This window comes from Micropterus salmoides, unplaced genomic scaffold (genome assembly GCF_014851395.1).
Source record: "Micropterus salmoides isolate LMB-PRFRI ecotype aquatic unplaced genomic scaffold, ASM1485139v1 Ms_hic_scaffold_5, whole genome shotgun sequence".
Lineage (NCBI taxonomy): Eukaryota > Metazoa > Chordata > Actinopteri > Centrarchiformes > Centrarchidae > Micropterus > Micropterus salmoides.
This window is the reverse complement of record NW_024044237.1, coordinates 31214659-31241590: the sequence shown is the minus strand read 5'-3', so window position 1 is coordinate 31241590 and position 26932 is coordinate 31214659. Positions and strand designations below refer to the sequence as shown.

General features: G+C 37.6%; 1 protein-coding gene across 1 annotated transcript; it reads left to right on the top strand.

The window, feature by feature from the left end:
- Positions 1-9643: 9643 nt before the first annotated feature.
- Positions 9644-13219, top strand: LOC119888443 (CD209 antigen-like protein A). The gene is made up of 4 exons (XM_038698998.1): positions 9644-10122; positions 10236-10378; positions 10980-11089; positions 11842-13219. Exons 1-4 carry the CDS (start codon positions 9918-9920, stop codon positions 11972-11974), a joined length of 591 nt encoding a protein of 196 aa, XP_038554926.1. The 5' UTR covers positions 9644-9917; the 3' UTR covers positions 11975-13219.
- The last annotated feature ends 13713 nt before the right edge of the window (positions 13220-26932 follow it).

The window sequence follows — 26932 nt, the reverse complement described above, 5'->3', positions numbered from 1 at the left end:
GTGGGACTCTAAAAACCTTTCATGTTTGTGCTGTAGCTAGTGTGCAACTTAACTTACAATGGATGAATTTTACATTGTGGTGTTTGTACTTTTAAAAGATAGATTTTTGGGGGGGACTTCCTTTTTAATTCTGTTTGATTTGTCTGTCTTTTTAATTACCTTTTTGCCCCACTGCTGCTAGGACTGTCAAGCTTTCTATTCTAGCATGCCATGCATGCAGTTTACTATTCAAATGGTGCATGGAGATTTAGTAATTCTGACAATGGTCCATGATTTAAATCAGATGAAGATCAAAGTTGGCTTCTAATTTATGGTTGGTGATGAGCTAGCTAATTAAGCTAATGTTAGCTCCATTAGTAGAAAAGATATGCTGTGTCTCAATTCACGCTCTTCCATACATTTTCTCAGCTACTTAAAAACAACACATTATGATTACAATGGCTATCATGCTTAGTTAGTTAGTCTTCAGCATTCTGCCAGAAAAGAATATACATCAGAAAAATCTGTCTTACTCTCTGCATGTTTAACCCAGAACCTTACCGAACATCATATGCTGCTATTCAATTAGGGATATCAAATCAAAATCAAATCAAAAATTTTTTACTGTCACATACACAATCATACAACGTATAGTGAAATTTGTCACTTTGCATTTGACCCATGCTAAGTATTAGGAGCAGTGGGCAGCCACTCTACAGTGCTTGGGAACAAACTCCAGATCTTAGCCAAAGCCTTGGTCAAGGGTTGGAAAATTAACCTAAAATACATGTTTTGATGGTGGAGGAAATGCCAGGAGGACATCCAAACTCCACACAGAAAATCCCTGCCCGAACCAGGATTTGATCCTGGGACCTTCTTGCTGTGAGGCAACAGTGCTATACTTTGAAGAAAAGGTAGCCTAATGTTCCATTTGCAACTTCAATCAAAACGTATAAGAAATGTATCAAAACTACTGCGGTGAAGTTGGCATTAATAAATATGCAACTTTCAAAATAAAGTTTCCAAGCCATCAAAACTACTTGGTTAAACACTGGTTAGGATTATGTCCTAATTCCTATCTGAAACTCCAGACCCCAGTATAGGAAGCGACAAGGAAAAGAGAGCAAAGAAGGAGAGAAGAGGAAGAAGGAAAGCAAAAGAAGACTGGATGAGTCTGAGGCAGAAAGGCAGGATAGTCAGCTGTCGGAGTAGCTTACTGCCCTCAGAGGCTGTCTTTGTGAGGGCGGCTGGCTGCTGGTGGGTGTTTAGGGAGTGAGACCGGGCCTGTACCTGTGACTCACTGGCCACAGGTGTCAATCAAACTTGACCTGGCTGCCAGAGGAATGTGGTAAACAAGGCTGTGTGGTCCCAGAGACCCAGAGCGAGCAGCGTCTAATGGCGGCTGCAGCAGTAACGTGACAGATGAATCAGACATTCTGCTGCTCGCTGCAGTGCAGGCAACACCTGGAGGTGAGGAAGACAGAAAATAAGCCCCTATCTGGGCCTCTGCTTTGTGTTTTTTTTAGGATTTGTAATCATACGCCAGGTCCTCCTGCCCAGGGGCGATGTGATCAGAGGTTATTGTTCAGTCATCTAACAGTTCACTTTTTCGCTTCTCAGGTTCCACTTGAGCACTTTCATTTGTTGAGTCTGAGAGATTTATTTTTAAAAGCTCACAAGCCGCTATTTTTGCAGGCGTAAAACACTCATCTAAGACAGACCTGCATCTAATACAATCTTTGATGGGATCAGCAAAATGTCAGTCCAATAATATAGCCTACTTTTTATACTTGCAAATATGTAATTTTTCAAAATGTCAATAAAAGTAGGAATACATTGCTCATATTAATGTATGCTAAATTGCATAAAGTTTTTACACACATATTACATTGTATTGTTTTAAGGCTGTTTATGATCCTAAATCAAAAATATTTTAGGCTGCACTGGGTAGATTTGGACTCATATTTTGCAAATCTTTGCAATGTCCCTGAGTAGCACAGCTAACTTTATATATTACAACAAACAACAAAATTGAAATCTGGCTACTGACTAAAAAAAGACTCTTGAAGATGTGCTGCTGAAGTGGACAGTGACCTGTGAAGCGACAAGGCTGTGACGCAACTGCAACATGTTGCATCTGCATCTGGCAGACATGAGAAGTTACACTCATACACGCAAACAACATAATTTAAATCCCCCAACCCGTCTTATACCTACACAGTACATTCTGGTACTACACTAATTTAAGGTACTGCAATAAATTTTATAAATGTTTTGCCCTTTGTTTGATGTGTTTTATTTATCTGTTTGTTTTTTTAATGTATACTCTGTCTTATGTTTTGTGCCTCTATCTGTACCATCTCTGTCATGTAATGCATTTTTGTTCTTGTTGCAAAAAGAAAAAAAAAAATCCAGTCCTCTTGCAGTAAACAAGCAGCTCTGCGCCGCTGCTCACCCTCAGATGATCTCAGACTGGAGAAAAACTGTTGATGTTCACTGAGTGTTTGAATATTTAGCTCCTGTGCTGTACTGTCTGTTCTCACCAGTTTTTTTTTGCTGTTTCTTCCAAAACTTCCTTGTGCTGTAGCAGCTACTGCACTAGTGAACATTTGATTTAAACAAAAGGAGTCACACCATAATATACAAGTATGATTAGGAACTGCAATTGTGAAGGATTTTAAGGGATACCCAATAAGGAGTGGTGTATTTGTCAATTTGCCAAGATCCAAATACTGTAGTCTTGGCCCTTGATTCTCTCAGTCTGCTGGACTTTGCTGTTTGAAATCTTATCGGCTCAATTTTGACTTTGCACTTAGCTTTTATGTGATTTTTATTTTAATGGGTGCTTTGGCAAATGGTGTTTTTTTTATTTGTTTGTAACCCTTTTAGGTGACAAGGATTTTGTTGTCTTGGCTAAAACTATTAAAAGCTAGTTTAAAAATCAATGTATTAATTAAAGAAAATATAACTGCATATTGTTTTTTCTTTCTTACTCGGGCAAGTGTTATTGTGGAGCCCCCTGTGGTCCCCCTGTGGACTACTTTCGCGTTCTCTTGCAATGAAACTGACAGCATCCAGCTGAGTACTGATTTCTTTTGGAGAGGAATTAAAAAAGATAAATTAAGTTTACTTTAACTAATTAGATAACCATGCCCATTGAACAGTAGTATGATATCAGCAATGTCAACCTCTGTAAAATACAGTAATCTGATCCATCCTTGGGTGTTGTGCAGGGAGCAGCTGAGCAGAAACAGACACAGCTATGGCTCAGAAGGAATGGAATAAGAAAAGTATTGCAAGAGAAGGCAAAATCTATTGTGTGAGAACGCAAACGTAAATTTCCAAGGTCTATCCAACAGTAGATACAAAGCATGTTTTGGATGATCAAGATAAAGATATAATTTTTCACATTAGACATTTTTATACATGCTAGCACAGTGGCTCTAAAAGTCAATAGCAAAAATAATAAGTAAAAATAATGTACCCTTTAACTTGCACCCCTATGCTACATATTTTTATCTTAGACATTAGTTGTGAGGTCTGCAGAGATAAAAGTCACCAGTTTTTCACAAAAAAGCAAAGTTAAAAACTAATGATATCCATATGAGCCCTTCTCTGTATTTTAGCATACTTGCCAACATTGAGACTACAAAAATAGTTGTTTCCTGCATTCTGGTGATTTTTAAATAATGAAAATAACATAATAACAGCATTTTTATGTTAAATACTTTCACATCACATGATGCATCACGTGTTTCCCAGGAAATGTGGTGTAGCCGCATTGTTGTGTGGGTGTAAAACAGCAGGCTTTTAGACGCTGTACCAAAATCAGCTTGTGAAACCAAAAGTCAATGTTTATTTATTTTTACCTAAAAGTTAACTTATTTCACAAATGTAAGATAACTTAACTAAGTGACATAACTAATGTACATATTAAACAAACACAGGACTTTCACCCAGGTGACCACTGTTTGTGTCCCCTTTCTTGAACAAGTTCTTCAAATACTTCCTATTCACTGTTAGTAGTAGTGTAAAGTTACAATTTCTTTCAACATACAAAACAAAAAACTTGCATGAATCTCTTTCTTTCAACTTGCAACAATACTGGGGGTTAATCTTCCTGACAAGGCATTGAGATACTTTCATGGTATGTGTAGCTATAGACCTGAAATCAAGCACAACAAAGCTTTAATTCAGCACTCAGCACTATCTAATCTCTGTGAAGCAGTTCAAACTGTTCAGTCTGCCAGAGCTAGATAAACACTCAGCAGTCTTAGTGTTTCCTACAACAGTTAAGAAACGATGCTAAGTGCTCCATATGGAGGGAGGGATCAATGCTTAAGTACAGCACAGCAGCTGCCCTGACAGCCTGTCTTCTCCCCTCGATGTCTAATGCAGCAGTGAGGAAAATTAAAACATCAACTGCTAGGAGGTCTGGCACATGTCAACTTGACAACCGTTTCTGTCATTTCGAAAAATTTGACAAATGGCACATTTTTGCGGTCATATTTCTCTGCACTTTATCCCAGCATTTTGTTACAGCTGCCACCGAGGCTGATGTCTGCACCACAGCTGTATCAAAAAAGAATGCAGAGGAGCCAAGATAGTTTTCAAATGACTTGTTTTCAATAAAGCATTCAGAGCATCCTCAACAGTGTTGTGGATGTTTCAAAGAGTTTGATATATAAAGAAATAATTACAGACTCCATTCATTTTAGAACAAGACTAAAAGTGTGACTGATTATTCTGCTGCCTTTTGGGCCTTAAAAAGATAAAGTTTGTTCTGTTGAAGGTGATGGAGAAAAGGCAACTGGGTAATAAAAGTCAGTAAAGGAGTAAAGGAAAGGTCAAGGGTCACACTAAAAAACAAGGAAAAAAAGGATTCATCCTCTAAGGACCAGGAATTTCTGCAGTACTGTTTTACAGTCTGATTATTAGTTTGATTTCTTGTGTATAAAATTGACTTTTTTTGGTATGCTAATGAAATGGTTCCAGGGATGGCAATGATGGTCTACAGTCTATTAGACACTATTACATGGATTTACATGGCATTTTCATGGTCCCCATATGATAAAATGTAATCATTTTGGTAATCCCTTCACTTTGTCCAATACTTTGGATTATAACCAAATACTTGCAATTACATTCTCATCAGCTTCAGCTGTATGTTGTGTTTAGTGCGATTTAGTAAATGTTAGCATGCTAATGCTAAACTAAGGTGTAAATCTGATAAACATTTTTATCTGATAAATTAGCACATAATGTGACATTGTCATTGTAACTTATTGATCATGCTAACATTAGTACAGCCTCAAGGACTTTGAATATCTGTACTAAATCTAAAAGCAATTTGGACAGTAGATGTCAAGATATTTGGCTCCAGACCAAAGTATTGCGGTGAAGTATGGTCAGACTGAGCAACCTTGACATCTTTATGTTCCACTCGGTCAGTAATTCAAAAACACAGTGGATTTTATCCTATGTGCTGAAGTGGTGTTTGTCTGTACTGTACTCTACTGATTTTGCATTTTTTAATTTTGCAATATTGCTTACCTTGTCTCTCGGTAATGCTTGTTTTACCTCAGTGGGCAGTTAATCTATGGGAAAAGGGAACAGAAACTAGAGGAGAAGAAAACAAAACCCCTTTATTCTGATAAACTTTGCTGGTGTATTCCACTATGCTTCCTTAAAAACCTTTGGCCGAAAATGACCTGAAATCTGACCTGAGAATTTGGACTTAACATTTGTAAGGACATTTTTAGACCAATCACAATTAACTTTAAATCAAACATTTGATGACGTTGTAAAAAGGAGCATCCTGTTGTCTGCACAATAAATAAATGCTGCATTAACATAAATTAATTTTTCCTGTGTCTGTTATGCATCTTAATGTGAATGCAGTCCTACTGATATTGATTTCTTTTTTGCCTTCTCAGATCCAAGGTAAGTGCATATTTAGTGGCTACCTCCCACTTAGATTATTGAGTATTATACTGTAAGTAAATGTTCTGCAGATTCAGCTAACTTTAATTCACAGTTTTAGTTAAAGTGCTTAGTATAGATTAAATGATTTCATTAAAACGTAAATGCTGGATTACCTCAAGCAAGCTTAATTTTGTGCATGCTCCAAAGGCAAACCACAAAAGACATTATAGATTCCTGCATAATACTTGCAAATAAATACTATTTGTATTTGTATAATAACTTAATCAAGTAAGCATTCACAAAAATAATTGATTAGAGCGTACTTATAATACTAATTTAAAAATTAAAAACTTCAGAAGTCTCAAGGACAACTTAATAGTGTATTTGTGGCATATAACATATAACATATATCTCTTCCAAACAGGAAAAGCAGTGAGACCATTATCAGAATGAATTCAATGGAAATTGATGACAGCATATATTTAAGTGATAACCTCACAATGGAAGGTCTCATTAGCCAAGGTATAGTATCAACCTGAAAACATGTGGACAGACAAATAATTAAGGTATTTTAGGTACAACTGTGTGTAACCCGTGTGCTTTTGGAAACTAACCTGTTGATCAACTTGAATTTTAAAGAACTAATCTTAAACTTTTTCATATAAATGCCATTTTCTGCTCTGAATATGTAAAAATTATTTTATATTTGTTTTTTTGGTATTTTCTAACAAGCTAAAGGGTGCTCCTATTTCACAAGAAGAATCTGGCAGCCTGTCTCTTAGAAATTATGTTTATACTGTAAATTACTAAATAGCTTTCCTATTATGTTGTGCTGGCAAATGTAATAGCTTCCTGGATTATGTTCACAGGCAACGTTTTTCTGAGTGAACAAAGCAAATTTATGTACTGCACAGAACAGTGCAGGACTTTCTCTCCGTAATCTGGATTTCCACATCCAGACTCTTATCTGTACTTAATTTTTGTCAAAAAAAAACTTTGGTTTAGGGAAATATCTGTAATTTTAGTTAAATATTCATATCCACGTTGTCTGAACTAAACCACAGCATGATGACCATGATCTTTCCCTAACCTTAACCAAATGTGTGCATGAACACCATGAATGTAAATGTAAATGCTCCGTATTTGTATAGCGCCTTTCTAGTCTTTTCAACCACTCAAAGCGCTTTTACACTACATCTGCATTCACCATTCACGTACATTCATACACTGGGCCTAAGTGCTCAAACAGAGACTAATATCCACCCACATTCATATACTTTGTGTGAATGTTAATAATTAATAATTCGGGGTTCAATATCTTGCCCAAGGACACTGCGACATGCAGCCTGGGGGAGCCGGGATTGAAATAAAATTAAATATGTTGTCAGAGAACATTTTACATTTTACTTTCAATATGAACATTTGTGCCACTTGCCAGACATGTTAAATAACATTTTCTCATTATGTTGATAGAAACTATAATCTAGGTGACATTGTTTCCTTCAAACCCTATTTACTGTTGCAAATTTGTTTATTGCGCTTTCTAGGAGACAGAAGAAAAGGAGACACAGAGATGTCTTTGTTCTCATCACTTAATGGACCAACTGTCCAACACTTGATTTTAATGCTTTAATGTTAATGTTAACATTTTTGTAAATAAAAAAAGTTATTAATAAGTAGAAGACCATTTGTCTGTAAAGTGATAATGTTTTAAACATAATTACAAACTTAAACAAAACATAAACATTAAAGTCTACCTGAAATTACATAGCACATTTGTTGCCTGCTATGGCTACATATCTGCTGTGTAAATCACTTGTCCTGTGTTGTCCTTTCAGAAAAACCTAACATAAAACTTTTGGTAGTTTTACATTCTTTCAAATATATACCATTCTGGTGTCCCTTTGCATCGATGGAGACCTTATTTCGACATGCAGTAAAAGACGAATATATAACTGATTACATCGAGCCGCTGCATGAATTGTCCCTACCCAGCTGATGTGAGGCTTTTGCGGTGATAGTAATGAATTGGACCCTCTGTTGTGCTGTGAGCCGCAGACAGTGGGTAATGTGGGTAAGTGTGACAGAGTGGTAACGTAGCTGGTAGAGTTTTGTAATATAAACATCTTAAAACTGTGGTGCAAGCTTGCTATATTTGGGACTGTGAGCTGGGACGTTATCGGTGGTGCTAAAGTTAACATTTGTGTGGATTTGTGGTGAGATTATGCTTATCAGATATGTTTTCAGAAAGTTTTGGTTTCCACCCCGTCTGATCCTAAAATACAGTCCCAAATAGTTCTGTGTCTGTCAGACGGTCTGAAGGTGATACTAAGCAATAACTAAATTTGCAGCAGAGTAAAGGGCAGGTAGACTTTTAAAAAGTATAATGAATTCTCATTAAATTATGACGTTAATCTCGTAATATTACAAGTTTTTTCTTGACATGTCAGAAAACATTTCCTTATGTGGAAGAGATTTTGCAAATGCAAAAAGTTTTGAACATGAAAGAGATAACCTGCTGAATCAGAGGAACTATTAAAGTCCAGGAGTTTATAACGGAATAAAAATGAATAAATTTGTCATTGAGGCATTGAGGCTTTGAGGCCACATGCACATTTAAAGAGGTAACTTCCCCTAACAAAGACACAAAAGAGGAGGGAAGACTAAATCATTCCTGCTTATGTGTTGACTCAGCAGGGCTGATATTAAATGAGAAATGTTTATCTACAGGAGAAAATATATCTGAAAGCAATACAGAATGCCTTACTGCATCATAGTCCATTGTACTTTTATATTTTGAATTGTCACCTGCCACCTTTATTTCCCTTTACATAAATAAAAACATTTTCACCATAAATTGATGCAGAAAAGGAATTCAGGAAATTAAGTGTTTACTGCTCAAAATGTTCATATATAATTAACCATCGAAGATTTCTTTAAAATTGTGTTAAAATCTTGTCTCCTCTCGTTCTTGTGAACCCAATATTGTGTATTGTCTCATCTTGTGAGCTAAGTGTATCGTCACACCCTTAGCTGCTCAGCTACAGCACATTAAACAACATGTAAAGGTACTTGCAAATGTCACTTCAGTCCGATTAGATGCTGGCGTCGTCCTTACTCTTCAATACCACTAATAACATGCTGTCTGCCTATGACACGCTCATTTGTTTACTCTGTGTCTCGGTCCCTTCAGTGTAACACTGGCCCTCTAACTGTCAGTCTAACACAGACAGCAGCATTTCTGATATTTCCCCAAAGACCTTGTCTCTTCCTTTTAATAATATGAAACTATAAACAAAACATTTGAAAAAAATGTTACATTATTTTGAATACAAACAGGATGAATAAATGTGATTTCAGATAGATGCATCCTACCAAAAATGATGTTTTTGATGGGAAACATTGATGGGAAAATCTTATTACTGTAATCGCATCACTGTCTCTGCTGTTTTCCTACTTTTGATTTAGTAGGTTTTCAGAGAAGAAAGCAGCCCTCTAGATGTATGACTGTGTGTCTCGGATTTCTGTGTGCTGTCCTGTTGGCTGGTAACATAGGACAGATTATCTACTGTAAGTAATTTGTTTGTTGTCCTTAAAAAATATGAATAATGTATTCAACAACTGCCACCTGACTTAATGTTTAAGAAACCAGGTGATGTAGACACTCATAAAAAATACAAATGAGACAAAAACAACAGGGCATTTTTAAAATGTCTTTCCATTTGACAGATGAGATAATCAGCCGTCCGGCGTCAGCAGACCCAACGCAGGCCAATTACAGCACTCCGACTCAAGATCGACTGCAGAGCGGATGTGATGCCTTAACTGCAGAGAGAAAACAGTTAGAGGCCAGACTGAGTAACCTGACTAAAGAAAAAGACCAATTTCAACAAAGTTACAGTTCTTCAACTACTGAAAGAGATGAGTTCAATGCCAGTTTCAACAATCTGAAAAATGAATGGGACAAGTTACAATCAAGTTATAACAGGAATTACTCTTCACTGAAGAGGGACATGGACCAGTTGCAAATAAACTACAATATACTGAATATAAGTAAAACGCAACTTCTCCTCAGCTACAGTTCATTGTGGAAAGACAAAGAACAATTGCAAACCATTTATAAAACTCAGCGGCAGGAAAAAGAGCAGTTGCAGACCAATTACAGCAGTTTGGTTGCAGATAGAGATCAGTTAGCGAAGAAGATCGACAAAGTAAGAAGTAAGATGTTTCTCTGAAAGGTTTAATTAATTCAATATACAGTTATAATCAGTATCTTCATATTCTTAACCTTTTTGTGATATTTTGTCCCTCTCTATGTTTTCAATTTGCAGGAAAACCCTGTCAGAGAAGCTGGAGGAAGTTTGACATCAGCTGTTACTTTTTTTCAAATGTGAAGAAAAACTGGACATTAGCCAGAAAAGACTGCATTTCCAAGGGGGCAGATCTGGTCACCATAGAGAGCAAGGATGAACAGGTGAGAAAGAAAGACAGATGGAACAGACAGAATACACTGGCAAAGGTCAACCAGGTGTTGTCTTGAGACAATAAAGCAGCCTTTTAAAGCAGAAGCAAAATTATGTTTTGATCTCATTGTTCAAATTGGAGCAACTGAACGGGTTTCTGAGCGATGTCACTGTGAGATGTGGACACATACAAGAGGGTAGAAAACAAACCAGAATGACTGAGTGAGCGCTTATGGAGAGATCAACATGAGGAGTTGTATTATGGCATAAACTAGACAAATTGCAAAAGTCAGAGCCCCTTTTATGAATGAAGTATTGCCTGTGCCTCTGTTTATATCGTCTCATCCTGCTTCATGACTTACTGCCTTGCTTACTGTGAATTGCTAGATAATGTTATACTGCCAAAGATCCATACTTCTGTTGGTTAGTTGGTTTGCAGGTCAGCATGCCAATGAGGAACAAATGGAAATTGATTCATAGATGTCTGTCTGTGTGTCTGTTTATGAAAAACTCAGATTTTATTACCAGGAGGTCTGAAGCACATAACATGACATCAGATTGTTGCATGTTTGTGTTTTAATTATTCATGTCTTCTCTCTGTGCTACACTAAGGAATTTCTTAGCGGGTCTCTGGAAGCAGGACAAAATGCCTGGATTGGTCTGACGGACAGTGTTAAAGAGGGGACTTGGATGTGGGTGGATGGGACCCCAGTCACCACAGCGTAAGTTTAAACTGTCAGAGTGATTGACCTAAAAAATCTCATATTCTCACATTTGACAGCTGTGCACTGAATTAATCATCTTTTACTGACTATATTATGGAACTCCGCAGCTTTGTAATATTACATTTCAAAGGTTTATTGTATTTTATAGCACAACTCACAGCACAGTTCAATACAGGACTAATGTTACCTACAGTTAGTAAGCAATTCTACAAGGATCAGTGGGGATTTTAATGTTGTATTTTGTTGATGACAGAATTCCTAATAATAATGTTAGGTAAAGTGAACTCAAATTTCTGCCAAACTCTGTTTTGTTTGTATATCCTTCACAAAACTATGAACTACTAGAAAATGTGGAAGAAGGTTTTGAATGAATTTTTGTCCACAAAGTAGGTTACAGCACATTCAGCTTAAAGATCTGGCCCGCTGAATCAGGAGTTGATGTACCGATAAACTGAGACCTTAAGACAACTGCATCTGCAGAGGCATTGATTTCAGCAGAATTCATTATCTTTTGTGAATGTGTTTCAAAACAAACAAGGGTGGTGATGGGGGTGGTTTGACAATTACATGAGGACTCTACATAGTATTATTTTTATGCAAATGAGACTCAAATGAAAAGTAAAATATCGTTGCAATCAATTCAGTCACAGTTTGGATCAGAAACAACAGGTCAGAGCAGATGAGAAACAGAACACTGGGCTGCTGAGGGAGGAGTAAATTGTTTCTGTCTCTGTTATCACTTACATCAGGTACTGGCAGCCTGGGCAGCCCAACAGCTTCAATGGGAACCAGGACTGTGGAGAACTGGTGCCCAAAATGAAAGTGGGAGAATGGAACGATGATGGCTGTTTTGCTGAACAGCACTGGATCTGCGAGAACTAAGATCAAAACGATTTACACTATTAATGATGGTGTATGGCTTTGGACTGTGGTTCTAATATATATCTTCAATTATTAAGTCTGGTGATATTACATATTTGTTTACTGCCAACAAACCCCATGATAAGACCAAAACTGACAATTGACTCAACTAACAATCTTATTCCTCTGTGCCATAGAGCTCCATTGTTATCCAAAAATGATTTAAAACACATTAATGAGTCACCCCATTGCACTAGGTGACATTCCTCACTATCATAAACACACATGCTCAAGTTTATATTAAGTCCTGCTGCCGAAAATACAGTGGTTCTCAAACACGCAAGGGTGGTTCTCAAACTTTTTCATGTCAAAGAACCACTGCACTAGAGCACCAAGTGTGTATTAATCAGCAGCTGAAAATTTTCCCCAACAAATACACTATTTACTCCATTTTAAATAAAGTTTGCCAAAAGTAAAAGGCTCAGCTGTTTTAGGAAATTACTAAGCCACCCGTTTTTAAAAATGTTCATCTTCAGTGGGAACTACGGACATAAGAGAGCCACAAAAGAAGTCATTAAGTGTTGACAGATGGCAAAAACACATTGTTGGTTTTGGTCTTTTCATTGGATTTGTAGAAAATAACAAACATATAGTCCATTGCAAGACTTATTGTTTGACACTGTTAAAGGGTCAGTTCTCCCAAATTACAATTAAACATATTTCTCATATTTCCATACCTTTATCACGCCACATAGATAGTTTAAAAGTTTTGAGATATCTGTCTCTGCCACCACCCCAATACAATGAAGATGAACTGAATTTGTGCCATTAAAATCTCAGAAAAATGGCAACAACAACAACACCTTATATCAGAAACAAATGGGCTTTGGACCCATTCTTTACTTGTACATTTCCATCAGCATAATCACATTTTTTTGTTTGCAGAGCCAAATGTTAATATAGTTTATTTTTAGCTTTCATGAATTTAAGTAAACTTTGATAATAATTTACTGTTTAGCTGATGATTAGTATTTCATGTAATGTTAACTGCTTGGTTGTACAAAAACAGAAATTTGCTATCAATGTCAAGTACTCTACTATAGTATTCGGTGGCCTTTGGCATAGCTTTTAATATGTTTGCAAATTGCCATTTGTGTGATTAATAAATATGGATGAAAATGAATATTTATTACAAATAATGTATGTTACAAAGCACCCACCCCCAACATTTGCATTTTGTATTAATAAATTAATGTATCACTTTGTATTGATTACATGATACTGGTGAAATGTGCGGTATAAATGTCCACCTCTGTATTTTGCCAAATAAATTTAATGTTTGTGTTTCGTCTTCCCTGGGTACTGCATGTTTACAGTATATTCAGTAGTAATAAGTAGATTCTGTGTTTTGCATCATGGGGATATAGGATATTTTTTTATTTTTTTAGCTTCTTACTGGCAGATAAAAGTAAGGCAGATGGCGAGCAGCTAAGGCAGCCTCAGGGCAGGACAGCGTTCCACCTAAAAAAATATAAATACACCTGCGAATGTAACAAGAGTTGGACTAAACAGTATGCACCAATCTACAAAACATAATCAAGAAGTAACTTTAGACTTTTTTCAATTAATGTTGAAATTTTTGTAAATCCATTACCAAAATGTATGTCAGCAAAGCATGGAAAACTTTTACTCTTTCATGTGCACGTTTTTTTTTCTCTTTTGTCCCTTTTTAGTGATTTTAAAGGTATACTGTGTGAGTAATACTGTGAGTAACTGAAATGTACTCACCCAGTACAAAGGTATTTTTTTTTATTCTGGGTAAAATAACGATAATAATGCTAAAAATGAGCAAAATACATTTTCTTTTGAAATAAAGCATAAAATAAAAATGGGGGTAGGGGTTGGACAGTCTATTCCAACAACTGTACAAAACTTAACTTCCAAATTTACTAAAGAGTTAAATCAGAGCCTCTCTGCAAAGAGCAACAGGAACAGGAACTGAACACAGGATAGCACTGCAGAGCTGTTGCATTGGATTGCATCATCTCATACAGGTGTTGCTTCTACTCTGTCTACCTCCGCTTGTTACCGTGGTGCACCCTGAGCTGATGACAACTGACACATGCCAAGTGCTGACCATGCTCTCTACAGCCACACAGGACTACATTTTACATAACACAGAAGAAGACACGGCACATTTTAGAAACACTAACATGTGAGCAGTATACAGAGCAGATGTATTTAGTGGGCAGAGACACCACGCTCTGGCATGTGGCTCATTCTGGGTGTGGTGGCGGTTGCATTGAGTGCGGCTGCTATTGAAGGGTGCATCTTAACCATTAATTGGACTAAGCTTTTTGATTCCCCCTAGAGAAGAGTCCGATCCAAACCGTCTGTGGTTGGGTGGTGAGATGGAGCTCCCCCCCGGGATGTAGGCGGGTGGTGAGGTTATGCTTTGGGCAGCCTGACTAAAAATAAAAGATCAAGGAGCCCCAACCAGACATGTTGGTCTGGTTAGACTCACAAAGCAGAAACAGAAAGAAATGCTTTTAGAAATAGTTAAAAGGGTGTTGCATGTGAGCTAATGTACTTAAATAAAATAGGTTACTTTTTAAAGTGTAGTACATAGCAACTGAATGGCCAAATTAAACATAACACAATTCAACACAAGTTGAAATGAAATAAGAACTATCCTTGCTTGTATAAGGAAATATAAACTATAATGATACTGCAGTTATTGTATGTCTATTTTTTTATAAAGTAATAAAACCAGTTTTGGACATATTTGTGGAAACAGCTTCAAGACACAGGGTGGCGTGCAGGGCAAGGTTGACTGATGGAGAGCTGGCCATGCTTGGAGGGGTGCTATCAACTTCTGTGGTGCGCTACCAATTTTAGAAGTCTGTCTCTCTACAACATTCAACATTTGGGAGGAAATTTTTGCTGTTAAGCTTTCCACATGGAAAGTGGAAGCTAGCAAGCTAAGCTAACCAGCTTCCACTTTGTGTGTAGAAGCTTGTTAGCCTTGCTTGCTACTGTTAGCACTGATTCCCGCTAACTTTACTTTTATTTCAATTTTCAGCACATGCTGAGTCAAAGGGGATCAAGCTAAAATTTTTATGTTAAGTTTGGATCTGTGATTGAAAGTAGTATTTAATGTATTTTGAACTTGTGTTTGTATTGAGTAGTATCAGTGTTTGTATCTCCCCACCAAGAGACTGCACTTTTCTTGTGTTTGGGTGTGCGATCTTATGGGTGGAACAGTATCTGTTTTAGTGTGTTCTTGGGTTTGAATAGCACAGGGATGTGGTGTTTGGCTCCTGAGTGTCACGGTTTGGTGAATGCAAAGCAGGAGAGAGCCCAAATGCAAGACACTGCAGAGCAGACATACAGTTCAGGGGATTTTCATCCAAAACACCAGGGATGAACAAAACTCAGAATTCCACTGGGTACCTCACAGTGGGCCTGAAAACCTATTCCTCCTGGCTGTAAAAAGTGACTGTGCTGGAAATGTAACACCAATACTTCCCTTGGTAGCTCCAAGTATAGAATTTCACAACGTTAACTACAAGTTTAAAGTCATGTGACTTATGTCACTTACGTAACATACTTAATGGTTTGGTGCACCTGTTGCTGGACTGGTACTTTCCAACAGTCATAGGCATTGAAAATCTACCAATTTTGTCATTTAGTTATGAGGACGTGACACCCATTTAACATTTTAAAGCAGTATTTGAACTCTTTATAAGTGATTATAACACATGATCAGAATCAGAAATACTTTCTTTATCCCCAAGAGGAAATTCTTAAGGGAAGGGGACTTTTGTTCTCTGCATTTAACCCATCCTAATTAGAAGCAGTCGGCTGCCATCAGCACCTGGGAAGGAATTAGGGGTTCAGGGCCTTGCTCAGGGAAACCTTCGGCAATGGCTCAAGCTGGACTTGATCCGGCGACCCACCAGATCCCAAGCCAAGTCTCAACAGGCTGAGCTTTTGGCGCTATTGATGATGCAGTTGTAAGCTTAGATTGTTGTTACTTACATTTTGTAAGTGTTTGTTAAAAGATATTGTCAACATTTGTAGCTCCATTCATGAAACATTGATAATTATATAACAAATTATATTATTATATATAATATATATATAACAATGTATAACATAGCTATATATAATTACACACAATCAAATTGTGCAGTGTCTTATTAACTGTTTATTCACCACTGATGGTTGCTTCATTAGAAGAGTTAAAGCTGTTGATAAATCAATATAACAAATCAATAAATGCTCACAAATATATTATCTGATTATTATCTGCTTACAACTACATTATATTGTGCGATAAATCATTTATTAACTGGTTTAACACTGCTTACAAATGTGTTTATAAGCAATGTTTAAATGAGGTGTTTCAATAGAATTATTCCTTCTCTGCAAGCATTTAAAGCTCCTAGATTATTTATGTGACTGTAACATCTTTAAATGGCAACGGTTTTCATTTGTACTGTAGAAAATTGAGACAAAGCCAGTGAAAATTGGTGCTGTCTGTGTGTGTGCGCCAGGCTTGAGCCACACTACTAATATAGCTAAAAAGATGACAGGAGAAATAGTAACATGACAGATGAATTAAATTAACAAAGAACGCATAATACATGTTTAGACTATTGTTAGATTTACTTTCATGATACTGCCTCATAATAATATATGAATATAATTAACATATGCTATGTTTACTCTTATTTATAATGAGTAGATATCAGTCACCTGCTATCTTGATCTGTCAGGCTCCAACATTTCTCTTGACAGCATGAAGAAGCTTAGGCTGTATCTGAGCTCAGCCTCTCAGAAAGCAGATAAAAATTCAGCTGACAGAAAACATGAGTCTATTTTTAGTGGGTAGACTGAATTTCCTAATCACCTCCAGGACTCCTGAATGAATAATGAATAGTATCTTGTCAGTAACTTCACAAAACTAAAACAGGCTGAGCATCCAAAACATGTCAATGGTGGAAGATGGCTCCAAATCAGAGCACACTGAGAGCTGACTATGTTTTGTTTTTTTGCAGCAGTTTGTGACCCCAATGACCATTATCATGCATTCTTATACATCTCCCATATAAACTAAAGGGAGGCTATGAATGAGGAGGGTGAAGCTGCTGTGTCGGATAGAGATAAGGGGAAACGACTGTGGCCAAGAGACGCCATCTTTCAGCCTGTCACACTCTACACTGCCCATATTAATTAGCCTGTATAACTCATGAACTGATCTGAAACAGCCACTTCAGGAAAAGAAAAGGAGAAGACTTATCGACATCTCAGGAGTCTGCTATCTCTACACAATAGCAACACAGTGATTTGTGTCTTCCTTGATATGATACAGGTATGTTCATATGGACAATCAGATCATAATAATCCCACTATATATATTTTTTAGGTTTTATTTAAAGTTGTTTTTCATTGTATTGTATCCTTTAATTTAGTCCACCTTAAGTTGAAATAGGGGATAGTCAGATAATAAAATAAGATATATTAACTGTATGATAAATCAATACTAGTACAAGCTCCATCAGGTGTCACAGTTGTATTTTTCGTGACTGTACCTCAAAGAGATAGGAACTAAAACGGCTTGTTTCAGACAGAGGATATATAAGGATTTTTTGTGAATCATGCAAAGCTACTCTAGTGGAGTCCCAGAATAAAAATATAGAGCTGGAAATAAACATAATAGGTTGTATTTAATGACTTGAGTTTTTCAGTGAAGCTTATTAATCATCACTAGAATTATAAGTAAAATAAATGTAAATATGGGTTGTAATTTTGTGCTGCACAAACGACCTATATGGTCGTTTTTCTGGTGAGGACAGTCTCGAATTGTTCCTTATCAATACTGGTGTTTATTGTTATGTTAAGGGTGGAATAATTGGAAAATGGCACTCATTAAGCTTTAGGGATGTGGCTGGCAAAATATCAGCCAGCAAGACTCTGAGTGGCATGGGGGACAAAATAACTTTATTAGAGAAATTAAAATTTAACTATGCACAATTATCTGTTGCTGCAAAAGGTCTGGGACTTTGCTTAACTCAGAAAAAAACAACATTTTCATTAAGGCAGTTGAAAGTTACATGTATGGATTTTGAATTGTCTCATGCTAATCCATCTAGCCTACGCTTTACGAAAAGGTCTTAACTGTATCTCAGATTGATGTTTGAGCTTGAGATTTCAAATCATACCAAGGCTTTTTTTTATATATCACATTAGCTCATAACTTAAAAGGCAAAGCGCTCCAATGCCGTCTTCCCCCACAAGGCACTGCCTTTAGTTATAACCTTGAGATGACAGCGTATGTGTCCCTGAGGAGATACTGGAGGAGGGGTCGTTATCATTTTTGGCAGTCCTCCCATGTAAACCCAAAAGCCCTCCTCCATATTCATCAGGGGTGATTATGTGCTGACCTCCGTCTGCTGTTAATCCTGAGCTGATGTATGCCCACCAGGCAGGTGTCATGGAGGAGGGTGAGCAAACCTGACACTGTGGCCGATTAGGTGTCTCTGAGGTGAAAGAGAGAGAGAGAGAGAGAGAGAGAGAGAGAGAGAGAGAGAGAGAGAGAGAGAGCAAGGTTGGGTACTAAAAAGATTGCATTTATATTAACATTACTTTCTGATTATGATGATTAATTTTATTATTGTGCCATTAATGCAAATATGGGTTTAAAAGACACCACAATTTAAAATGAACCTAATCCAGAATGCAGCACATATATTTAAAAAAGATGCTGTAAAAATCAGTAAGCAAATAGTTTTAGAAAGTTTATTTAAAAATAAATATAACAGAAGGACAGAGAAAATTGCCTTTATTAAATACATTTATTTATTTGTAATTTTTGTGATTAAATGTTGATTTATCCACCGTGTGTTTCTGACTTCCACTGTTATTGTTAGCATTAGTGGGCACCCAAAGCTCCGTGATACTACTTCATAGTTATACAAAAAGCGAGGAAGTTGAACTAGCTGTTAAGTTCAGAATATATGTAACTTGATTCCAGCTATTAGCATAGCCTTGGCCTGATCAATCTGAACTCCATTCAGAAAACAAACATAATATAGGTTATTGTCTTGCTGTCTTGCTAACAGACCTGACAAAGCATGAATTCAAATGTTTAACAAATCGGCATGATGTTGTAGTTATTATATGGCATAATTTTGATCTGTTTGAACACCCTGTTGTATCTGACCGTTTTCATCCAATGACGTTTTCAGAAAAAGTGACAAAGCACAGTTATCGTAGTTAAAGATGCTCCCAGATGCGTCTGTATGAGACGCTCTGGGATGTCTCTTACAGACCGGAAGTGCTAGCTAGCTAGCTAGCTACGTTCGTGTTAAAGGTGTTGACAGCATCCCTACCCTTACCATGACCATCAGAAATATTAGTGCCTAAACCTAAGTCAATGACTTTATGCATGTCGACCGGCTAACCCTACAGCTCTATACATTGGCCGTGCTAGCCGGTAGGATTAGCCTCCTTTGTGTTGCTGCGTCGTAGCAAACGGTGGCCTTTCATACGGACGCTGAAGGGTACCTTTAGCGTAAAATAATTACGCTTGGTCATGCTGTCTGAGATGATTGCGTTGGTTGATTCCAAAGATCCAATTTGGGAGCTGTAGAGCCAAATGGAATCCATACTGGAGAGGTACACCAGCAGGGAAGGACCACTCTAGATCAAATTAATGCCACCACAATTTATGTGCAATCCTGCTGCATTATTAAAGCCTCAGTGCAGCTTTTTCATGACAAGATCAATTAGGGGTATGTTTTCTCTACTAGGGTGAAATTAGTGGTGTAACCATGTAAAGTACAATTTAAAAGTATTATCCCTACATTCATTGTAAATCTTCACCATACTGTCCCTCAAAATACAAATACAGGTCGGTTTACCACCAGTGATAGAAAAAAACACTAAAATAAACGTCTCTCTAAAGCCCTATAATACATTTGAAGCAGATGTGATTCTGTCAAGCCGTGTCTCTCAGTTGCTATAAAGCTAAATATCTACACAGCAATATGTATACTTTATGTTTTTTGGTTGGGTTTTACAAGATTAAATACAGGTGCTTTAACTGTGGATGTATTTAGATAATTTATTCTACGTTGTCTATTGATGTGCATGAGCTATTTTCTTGTAGAAACAAAATTTCCCCTGGGACAGGAATTGACATTGCAGAGCCTTGGAATGACCACAAGAGGTAAGAACGTGTGTATTTTGAAGTTACATTTTATTAAGTCAAGGGTATGAGGCAGGATTACACTGAAAACAAAGCTTATAATTGATAAGAGACAGACAACACAAAAACACATACCCCTCCGTAACAATGTGTCTTCATAAGATACTGTACATATCAATCCCTTATTTTCAATTTTATATAGATAGATATAGATTGTGTGAAAAAAATAACCATGTATTTTTAGTGATTTAAGCAACATTCAGTTCTTGTAACTTTTAGCTTATCAACTGGAATTGATTTGATTGTTTTAAATTTTGACAATGTATACATAGAAAGATCTAGTGAGTGACAGTATGTCCTTCAAAATTAAACATAATGTGCCACCTCTTCTATACTATACTTATATACTATATTCTCTGCTTTAGATACGGTATGTTAACAAGCACACTACATACATGTGGACATGTTCATGTGAGACCTGTAATTTCCCACCAACAACCACTGCCTGGAAATCTGATTTCTATTCTTTCCCATTTCAAGTGCCTGGACTAAAAAATGTTCTTACAGATAAGAAGGGTTATTTTCTGTTTGTTTTTTTTTTATTTTAAAATTGTGCAGTTCATTTAAAATTCACCTCCCCTTTGACGCCTATAAATGATAATCTATTGTAATTAACGCTCAGGTGAGTTTGCCTGTTCCCAAATGTGTAAATTAAAATCAGCCTCAACCCCATTATTTCCAGCCTTTGACACCAACATCAGGATTAAATTGCCAGTTTGAAGACATTAAACAACTCAATTAAAACTGCCAGACTCCATCAGCAACCGGAGAACAGAATTCAAGCTGCTGATCTGCAGCAGGCAGATCCTGTCTGGGATTACGCGCTGTGGAATATGTGTATTCTCCGCTACATGTCTGATGCTTAAGTACCTGTCAAGTTCAATCAGTGAGTGAAGAATGAATTACAGGAGCAGAGCAGGTCTATCCTCTGGAGCACAGAGCTTTTAATTTGCTGAAAGTAATAGCTGGCTTTCAAGGGCCTTAGGAGAAGAATGCATATAACTTCAACTGACATACATATTTTTTTATTAATTGACTGTCAAAGTTTTTACAATTTTATTTTGTACTGTCCTTAACGTCTTTAAATGTTTGGCCTTTAATAGTGTCAATCCTTCCCTCCTCCAGTACCTTCAGTCCATTATTACTCTATGTGGCCCACGAAGTACAGCTACTCACCTGCACACTTTTTGGTTATTGGTATATATATATAGGCATTTTGAAATGTCATAGTGGGAAAACCGTGTGTAATAAACAACATTAGTAATGGCTACATTCAATTTCTGTGCCTCACTTCCAGGGCTCTGTTCATGCTGGCTTACTGAGACACTTTATTAAATTAATGTTGTTAGTTCCTCTACGATGACAGGTCAGAATGTCTGCCGTGAAAAAGGCTCATTGTGTTTGCTTTCATGCTTTGTTAAATATTCTTTGTCTGTTTTGACAGAGGATTTAGAGTGCTAGAGCCAGACTTGTGCAGGATGTAAACACTAACCCTTTTAATACCATGTTGAGGTAAGTACTTGTGGATTTAATGTGACAATCTTATCTCATTTTGCCTAGTACTGCTTAGCCAATTGTTAATTTTTTAAGCATTTTAGGTTGGTTTATTCTGAAACTTTTATCCATTTTTAAATACAGAATGTGATTGACAGTCGCTGACTGATGGGATGCATTCCTCTTAACTGCAGATGTTGATTTTAATTGACTATTTTTCTTTGCTTGCTGTGGTTTTCTATGTGTTGGAGTTGATGTGTGGTGGTGCACCAGTCCCTCCTCTTGGCCCTGAACTAAACCTGCAAGGTTTATACGAGTAGAAATACAAGTTACCGGTGTATTAGATTCACCTGCTCAATGCAATGAAATATAATACCTCTGCAGTCAATCCTGTCTTAAGCTTGCAATAAATGTTTGTTGATACTATTTAAGACGTGTTGATTCAGCTCTGTGGTAATTTCTGAGAACTTCTTCAAGTAACGGAAATAGAGAGGTGTCGCTAATATTTTATAGTTCTCATTTATGCAAATATGGATGGACAAAATATTAGAAATATCTTTAAATTATAATGCTGTCCAATGTAACTAACTTACACCTCAGAAATGGCCATAGACTTGAATCATCCTTCTCTGACACAGTGTCACCAAAACTGAACATAAGGGTTGGGAGGGTAGGGTTAAAATATAAGTTGTTCCAACTTTTAGAGGAATCCCAAGGTCTACATAAACAAGGCGATGGGCCCTATTGTGGTATAAAAACGTGCAGAAGAGCAGAAAAAAAGCACAAGAGGTGACTTTTATTTTTTAACCAATTAATTATTTATAGTTGATTGTTTCTGAATCATTATGGCATGGGGTCTAATATTATGTTGTTTTTATAGTCTGAGGCAGACTGTCTGTCTGACTTCCCCCAGTGAACAATGTGTACTCACAAAAAATATCTTAAAGTAAGACTAAGAGCTAGGCCTGATCACAAAGCATTTCAAAATAATTTGTGGTGTTTGTTTTAACCTCAATAATGGGTGGGTGGGGTTGACCACAAAGCAAAATACAAAGAGCGCCAGAAAGTAGAGACAATAACAGGAAAAGCGTTTCAATGTCAGTTTCCCTGTGACTGACAACGTGACACTATCTGATTTATGTGGTTACTCCCGTCTGAGCAGCTAAAACACATAGCGAGATTTATTTGCATATAACTGACTGAGGTCAGTTCAGGTCAGTTCAGTTCAGGTAACAAATCTTTTCATTTGCCAACAGAAGTGTTTTAGTGTTGCCATCTTCTCACTCTCCATGAGCTGGTTTCACATATTTCACTGGCTTTATGAATAAACATGGCTTAAAGGTTTAATAGCCAAATGAGTTAGGATACAAACTCCATCTAAGTGGATTCCTCTAATACATCACAATACACGTAACAACAAACTTATAAAAATATATATATATATATAAAACAAAAATTTAAAAGAATAAATGGCAGACATTAGGGAATAGAATTCTTAATGATGTAATGTAGAGCCAGGAATACTCAATTCTGATTTGCTGGAGTACGTACTTCATTTTGCTGCACAGCCACACACTATACAGCTCCGACCTCATCAAGTTAAATGATAAACTAATAACATTTTCTATTTTTAAAAAAGCACGTTAAAAAGGTGTGCAATGACGTGCAATGTCTTTTTGATACTATCACTGGTACTAACTATGTCTGAAAATTTAAAATCCTACATAATCTGCTTTCAAAATTCATGTTGTTTTCTTTATTAGCAGTTGGAGTTTGCTCAACAACTCCATGGCGACTGGGTAATTTCCACCTGCTGACAAAGACTGTAAGATGTGCTTTAAAGTTCTGGAGGAAGCTACACATTGAGTTAAGACTATCTTGCAAAATGACTATTTCAAAAGTGAAGAATACATTTTCATACTCAAGTTGATGTACTAAAAAACGTGTACTTCCCTGTACCATGAATAAACAACACATAGTTTCATTGTTGGTAAGTGATCACAGTATAAGCAAGGTGATTCCAACCCACACACCACACAGATTGTTGATACTTGACAACTCCGCATAACCACTGATTATGTCCAGGGATAATATGGCTACACTTGTTCAATTATTATTTATTCCAGACATGACAGTTTGGTGTCGTGTGAGGTGAAAGAATTATACATGGTGATTTGTTTCCGTTGATGTTCACCTATCGAAGCATTGTTTATCCACACCTTACACATGGATCCTGCTGACATCAGAATACAAGTTAGTTCACAAGCACTGACCCCGTTTTTACTGCAGATGGCAGACATGAAATCCTGGCTTAATTATAGACATGAAGGTGGGAGGAGAAGCAAATACTTTCATTTGGACCATCTGGATAGTGGATTAGACACCTTAGTGCTTTCATTCAGTTAGCTATGTATGAGAGAAAAAAACTTTGACTGGAACAAAGCCAAATGTAGCTTAGCGTGAACAACAGATGCTCTAGTCAGTCACTAAGAAACCCCTCAATCTCCACACAAGGGAAGATTAATGAAAACATTGGACATAAATATTCAAATCACATGGTGTGAATACACTATTGATGATTAGAAGATGATTTCAAAGCAGAATTATAGTTGTAGTAGGCCACTAACTATTTTATCGCTTTCATGTTTTGGGAAGCAATTCCTGTTGCAAAATAAAAGTGTCTTTGTTGTTTTGCATGGGTGAGAAGCCTATCAAGCAATCTGTTTTGAAATCCTTGATGTTCATGACGCACAGCTACTTTGGTGTTTCTTATTTTAATCACTTAGTGTTGACTTCAACTTTACTGTACATTGTTTTCAGAAGTGGCTCCAGACTGAGGTTAGCAGATGTGGAGAGAGTTTTGTCTTACAGATAGAATCTGAACTGCTGTAGTCAAAACAAACGTACAACAGGGACAAAGTCCAAGGTTCAACAAGAAAAAGAACTGACGTTAGTCATCGCAACTGACTGCTGTTTCACCATGTGTAGAGGACGTATCTGCTACTGTCATGTCAATGCCCTCACTTGGTGCATGAAGATGATGCTGCACAACTGGCTGCAGCACCTCCTGTTATCTTGTGGTTGTGTTTTGCTCAAATTCTATTATAACCTTCTCTCCCAGCATATACGCAGAGGGTCAGGGGACACAGGGGACACTGAACACTGCTTAGTGTAGCATGGGCAGCGACATATAGCTGTTAGTCAGAGCTAACCAGCCATGAGATACAAAAGTCAGACACAAAAGTATATACCTTTACAGCTCAAAAAAATAAAGGGAACACTAAAATAACACATCCCAGATCTGAATGAATTAAATCATCTCATTAAATACTTTCTTTACATAGTTGAATGTGCTGACAACAAAATCACACAAACATTATAAATAAATAAAATGGAAATCAAATTTATCAACCCAAGGAGGTCTGGATTTGGAGTCACACTCAAAATCAAAGTGGAAAACCACACTACAGGCCGATCCAACTTTGATGTAATGTCCTTAAAACAAGTCAAAATGAGGCTCAGTAGTGTGTGTGGCCTCCACGTGCCTGTATGACCTCCCTACAACGCCTGGGCATGCTCCTGATGAGGTGGCGGATGGTCTCCTGAGGGATCTCGTCCCAGACCTGGACTAAAGCATCACACCATTACTGACCCACTGCCAGACCGGTCATGCTGGAGGATGTTGCAGGCAGCAGAACATTCTCCACGGCGTCTCCAGACTCTGTCATGTCTGTCACATGTGCTCAGTGTGAACCTGCTTTCATCTGTGAAGAGCACAAGGCGCCAGTGGCGAATTTGCCAATCTTGGTGTTCTCTGGCAAATGCCAAACATCCTGTACGGTGTTGGGCTGTAAGCACAACCCCCACCTGTGGACGTCGGGCCCTCATACCACCCTCATGGAGTCTGTTTCTGACCGTTTGAGCAGACACATGCACATTTGTGGCCTGCTGGAGGTCATTTTGCAGGGCACTGGCAGTGCTCCTCCTGCTCCTCCTTGCACAAAGGTGGAGGTAGCGGTCCTGCTGCTGGGTTGTTGCCCTCCTACGGCCTCCTCCACGTCTCCTGATGTACTGGCCTGTCTCCTGGTAGCACCTCCATGCTCTGGACACTCCGCTGACAGCAAACCTTCTTGCCACAGCTCGCATTGATGTGCCATCCTGGATGAGCTGCACTACCTGAGCCACTTGTGTGGGTTGTAGACTCCGTCTCATGCTACCACTAGAGTGAAAGCACCGCCAGCATTCAAAAGTGACCAAAACATCAGCCAGGAAGCATAGGAACTGAGAAGTGGTCTGTGGTCACCACCTGCAGAACCACTCCTTTATTGGGGGTGTCTTGCTAATTGCCTATAATTTCCACCTCTATTCCATTTGCACAACAGCATGTGAAATTGATTGTCAATCAGTGTTGCTTCCTAAGTGGACAGTTTGATTTCACAGGAGTGTGATTGACTTGGAGTTACATTGTGTTGTTTAATTGTTCCCTTTATTTTTTTGAGCAGTGTATCTTTTTACACACCATTTTAATTACTTAAAGGGGCTATATGTTATTTTCAGAGCCACTAGCTGTGTGGTTTTTAGATTGCAACCAGACAGCTTCACATGCTGGGAGGTAAACTCCCACTGCAACATAATAGTAATATTTTTATCAGCTTGATGGTCGGCTAATCCATGCTCATTGCATAACGTTACATTTACTGCATTTAGCTGACACAGTATATTGGCATTAACTCGTCTGCCGGCTTTTTTGTAACTATTTCTGCATCTTTCACCAGAGAGGCTCAGCAATGTCAGCACAGCTAAATGTACTGGATTTAAATGAAAACAGTTAGTGAGCTGGACTGGACTTAAAAATGAGGCTGCCACACTTTATAACAGTTAGACAGTAGTAAGTTATGTTACTGTAGTGAATGGGTCTACTACTGTGTTGTTGTCCTGCGCTGTTATGTTGCTATATTGTGTACTATGTGGGTCATGTAAGTTAGGGTGACCACCTCTCTTTCCCGGAAATGTCCTCTTTTTGGGACCTAAAATGATGCGTCCGGCCGGGATTTCTAAAACACCCAAAATGCTGGGGACTCTGCTTTTGCTTCTATGGTCAGTATTCATTGTGTGTGTTTTTGTATTGCTTTGGCTTTTCTATTTAGGTCCCGCCTTCCCGCACGCCACCATTGGTTGGTCCTGCAGAACTAAACATCCTTAACGCAAAC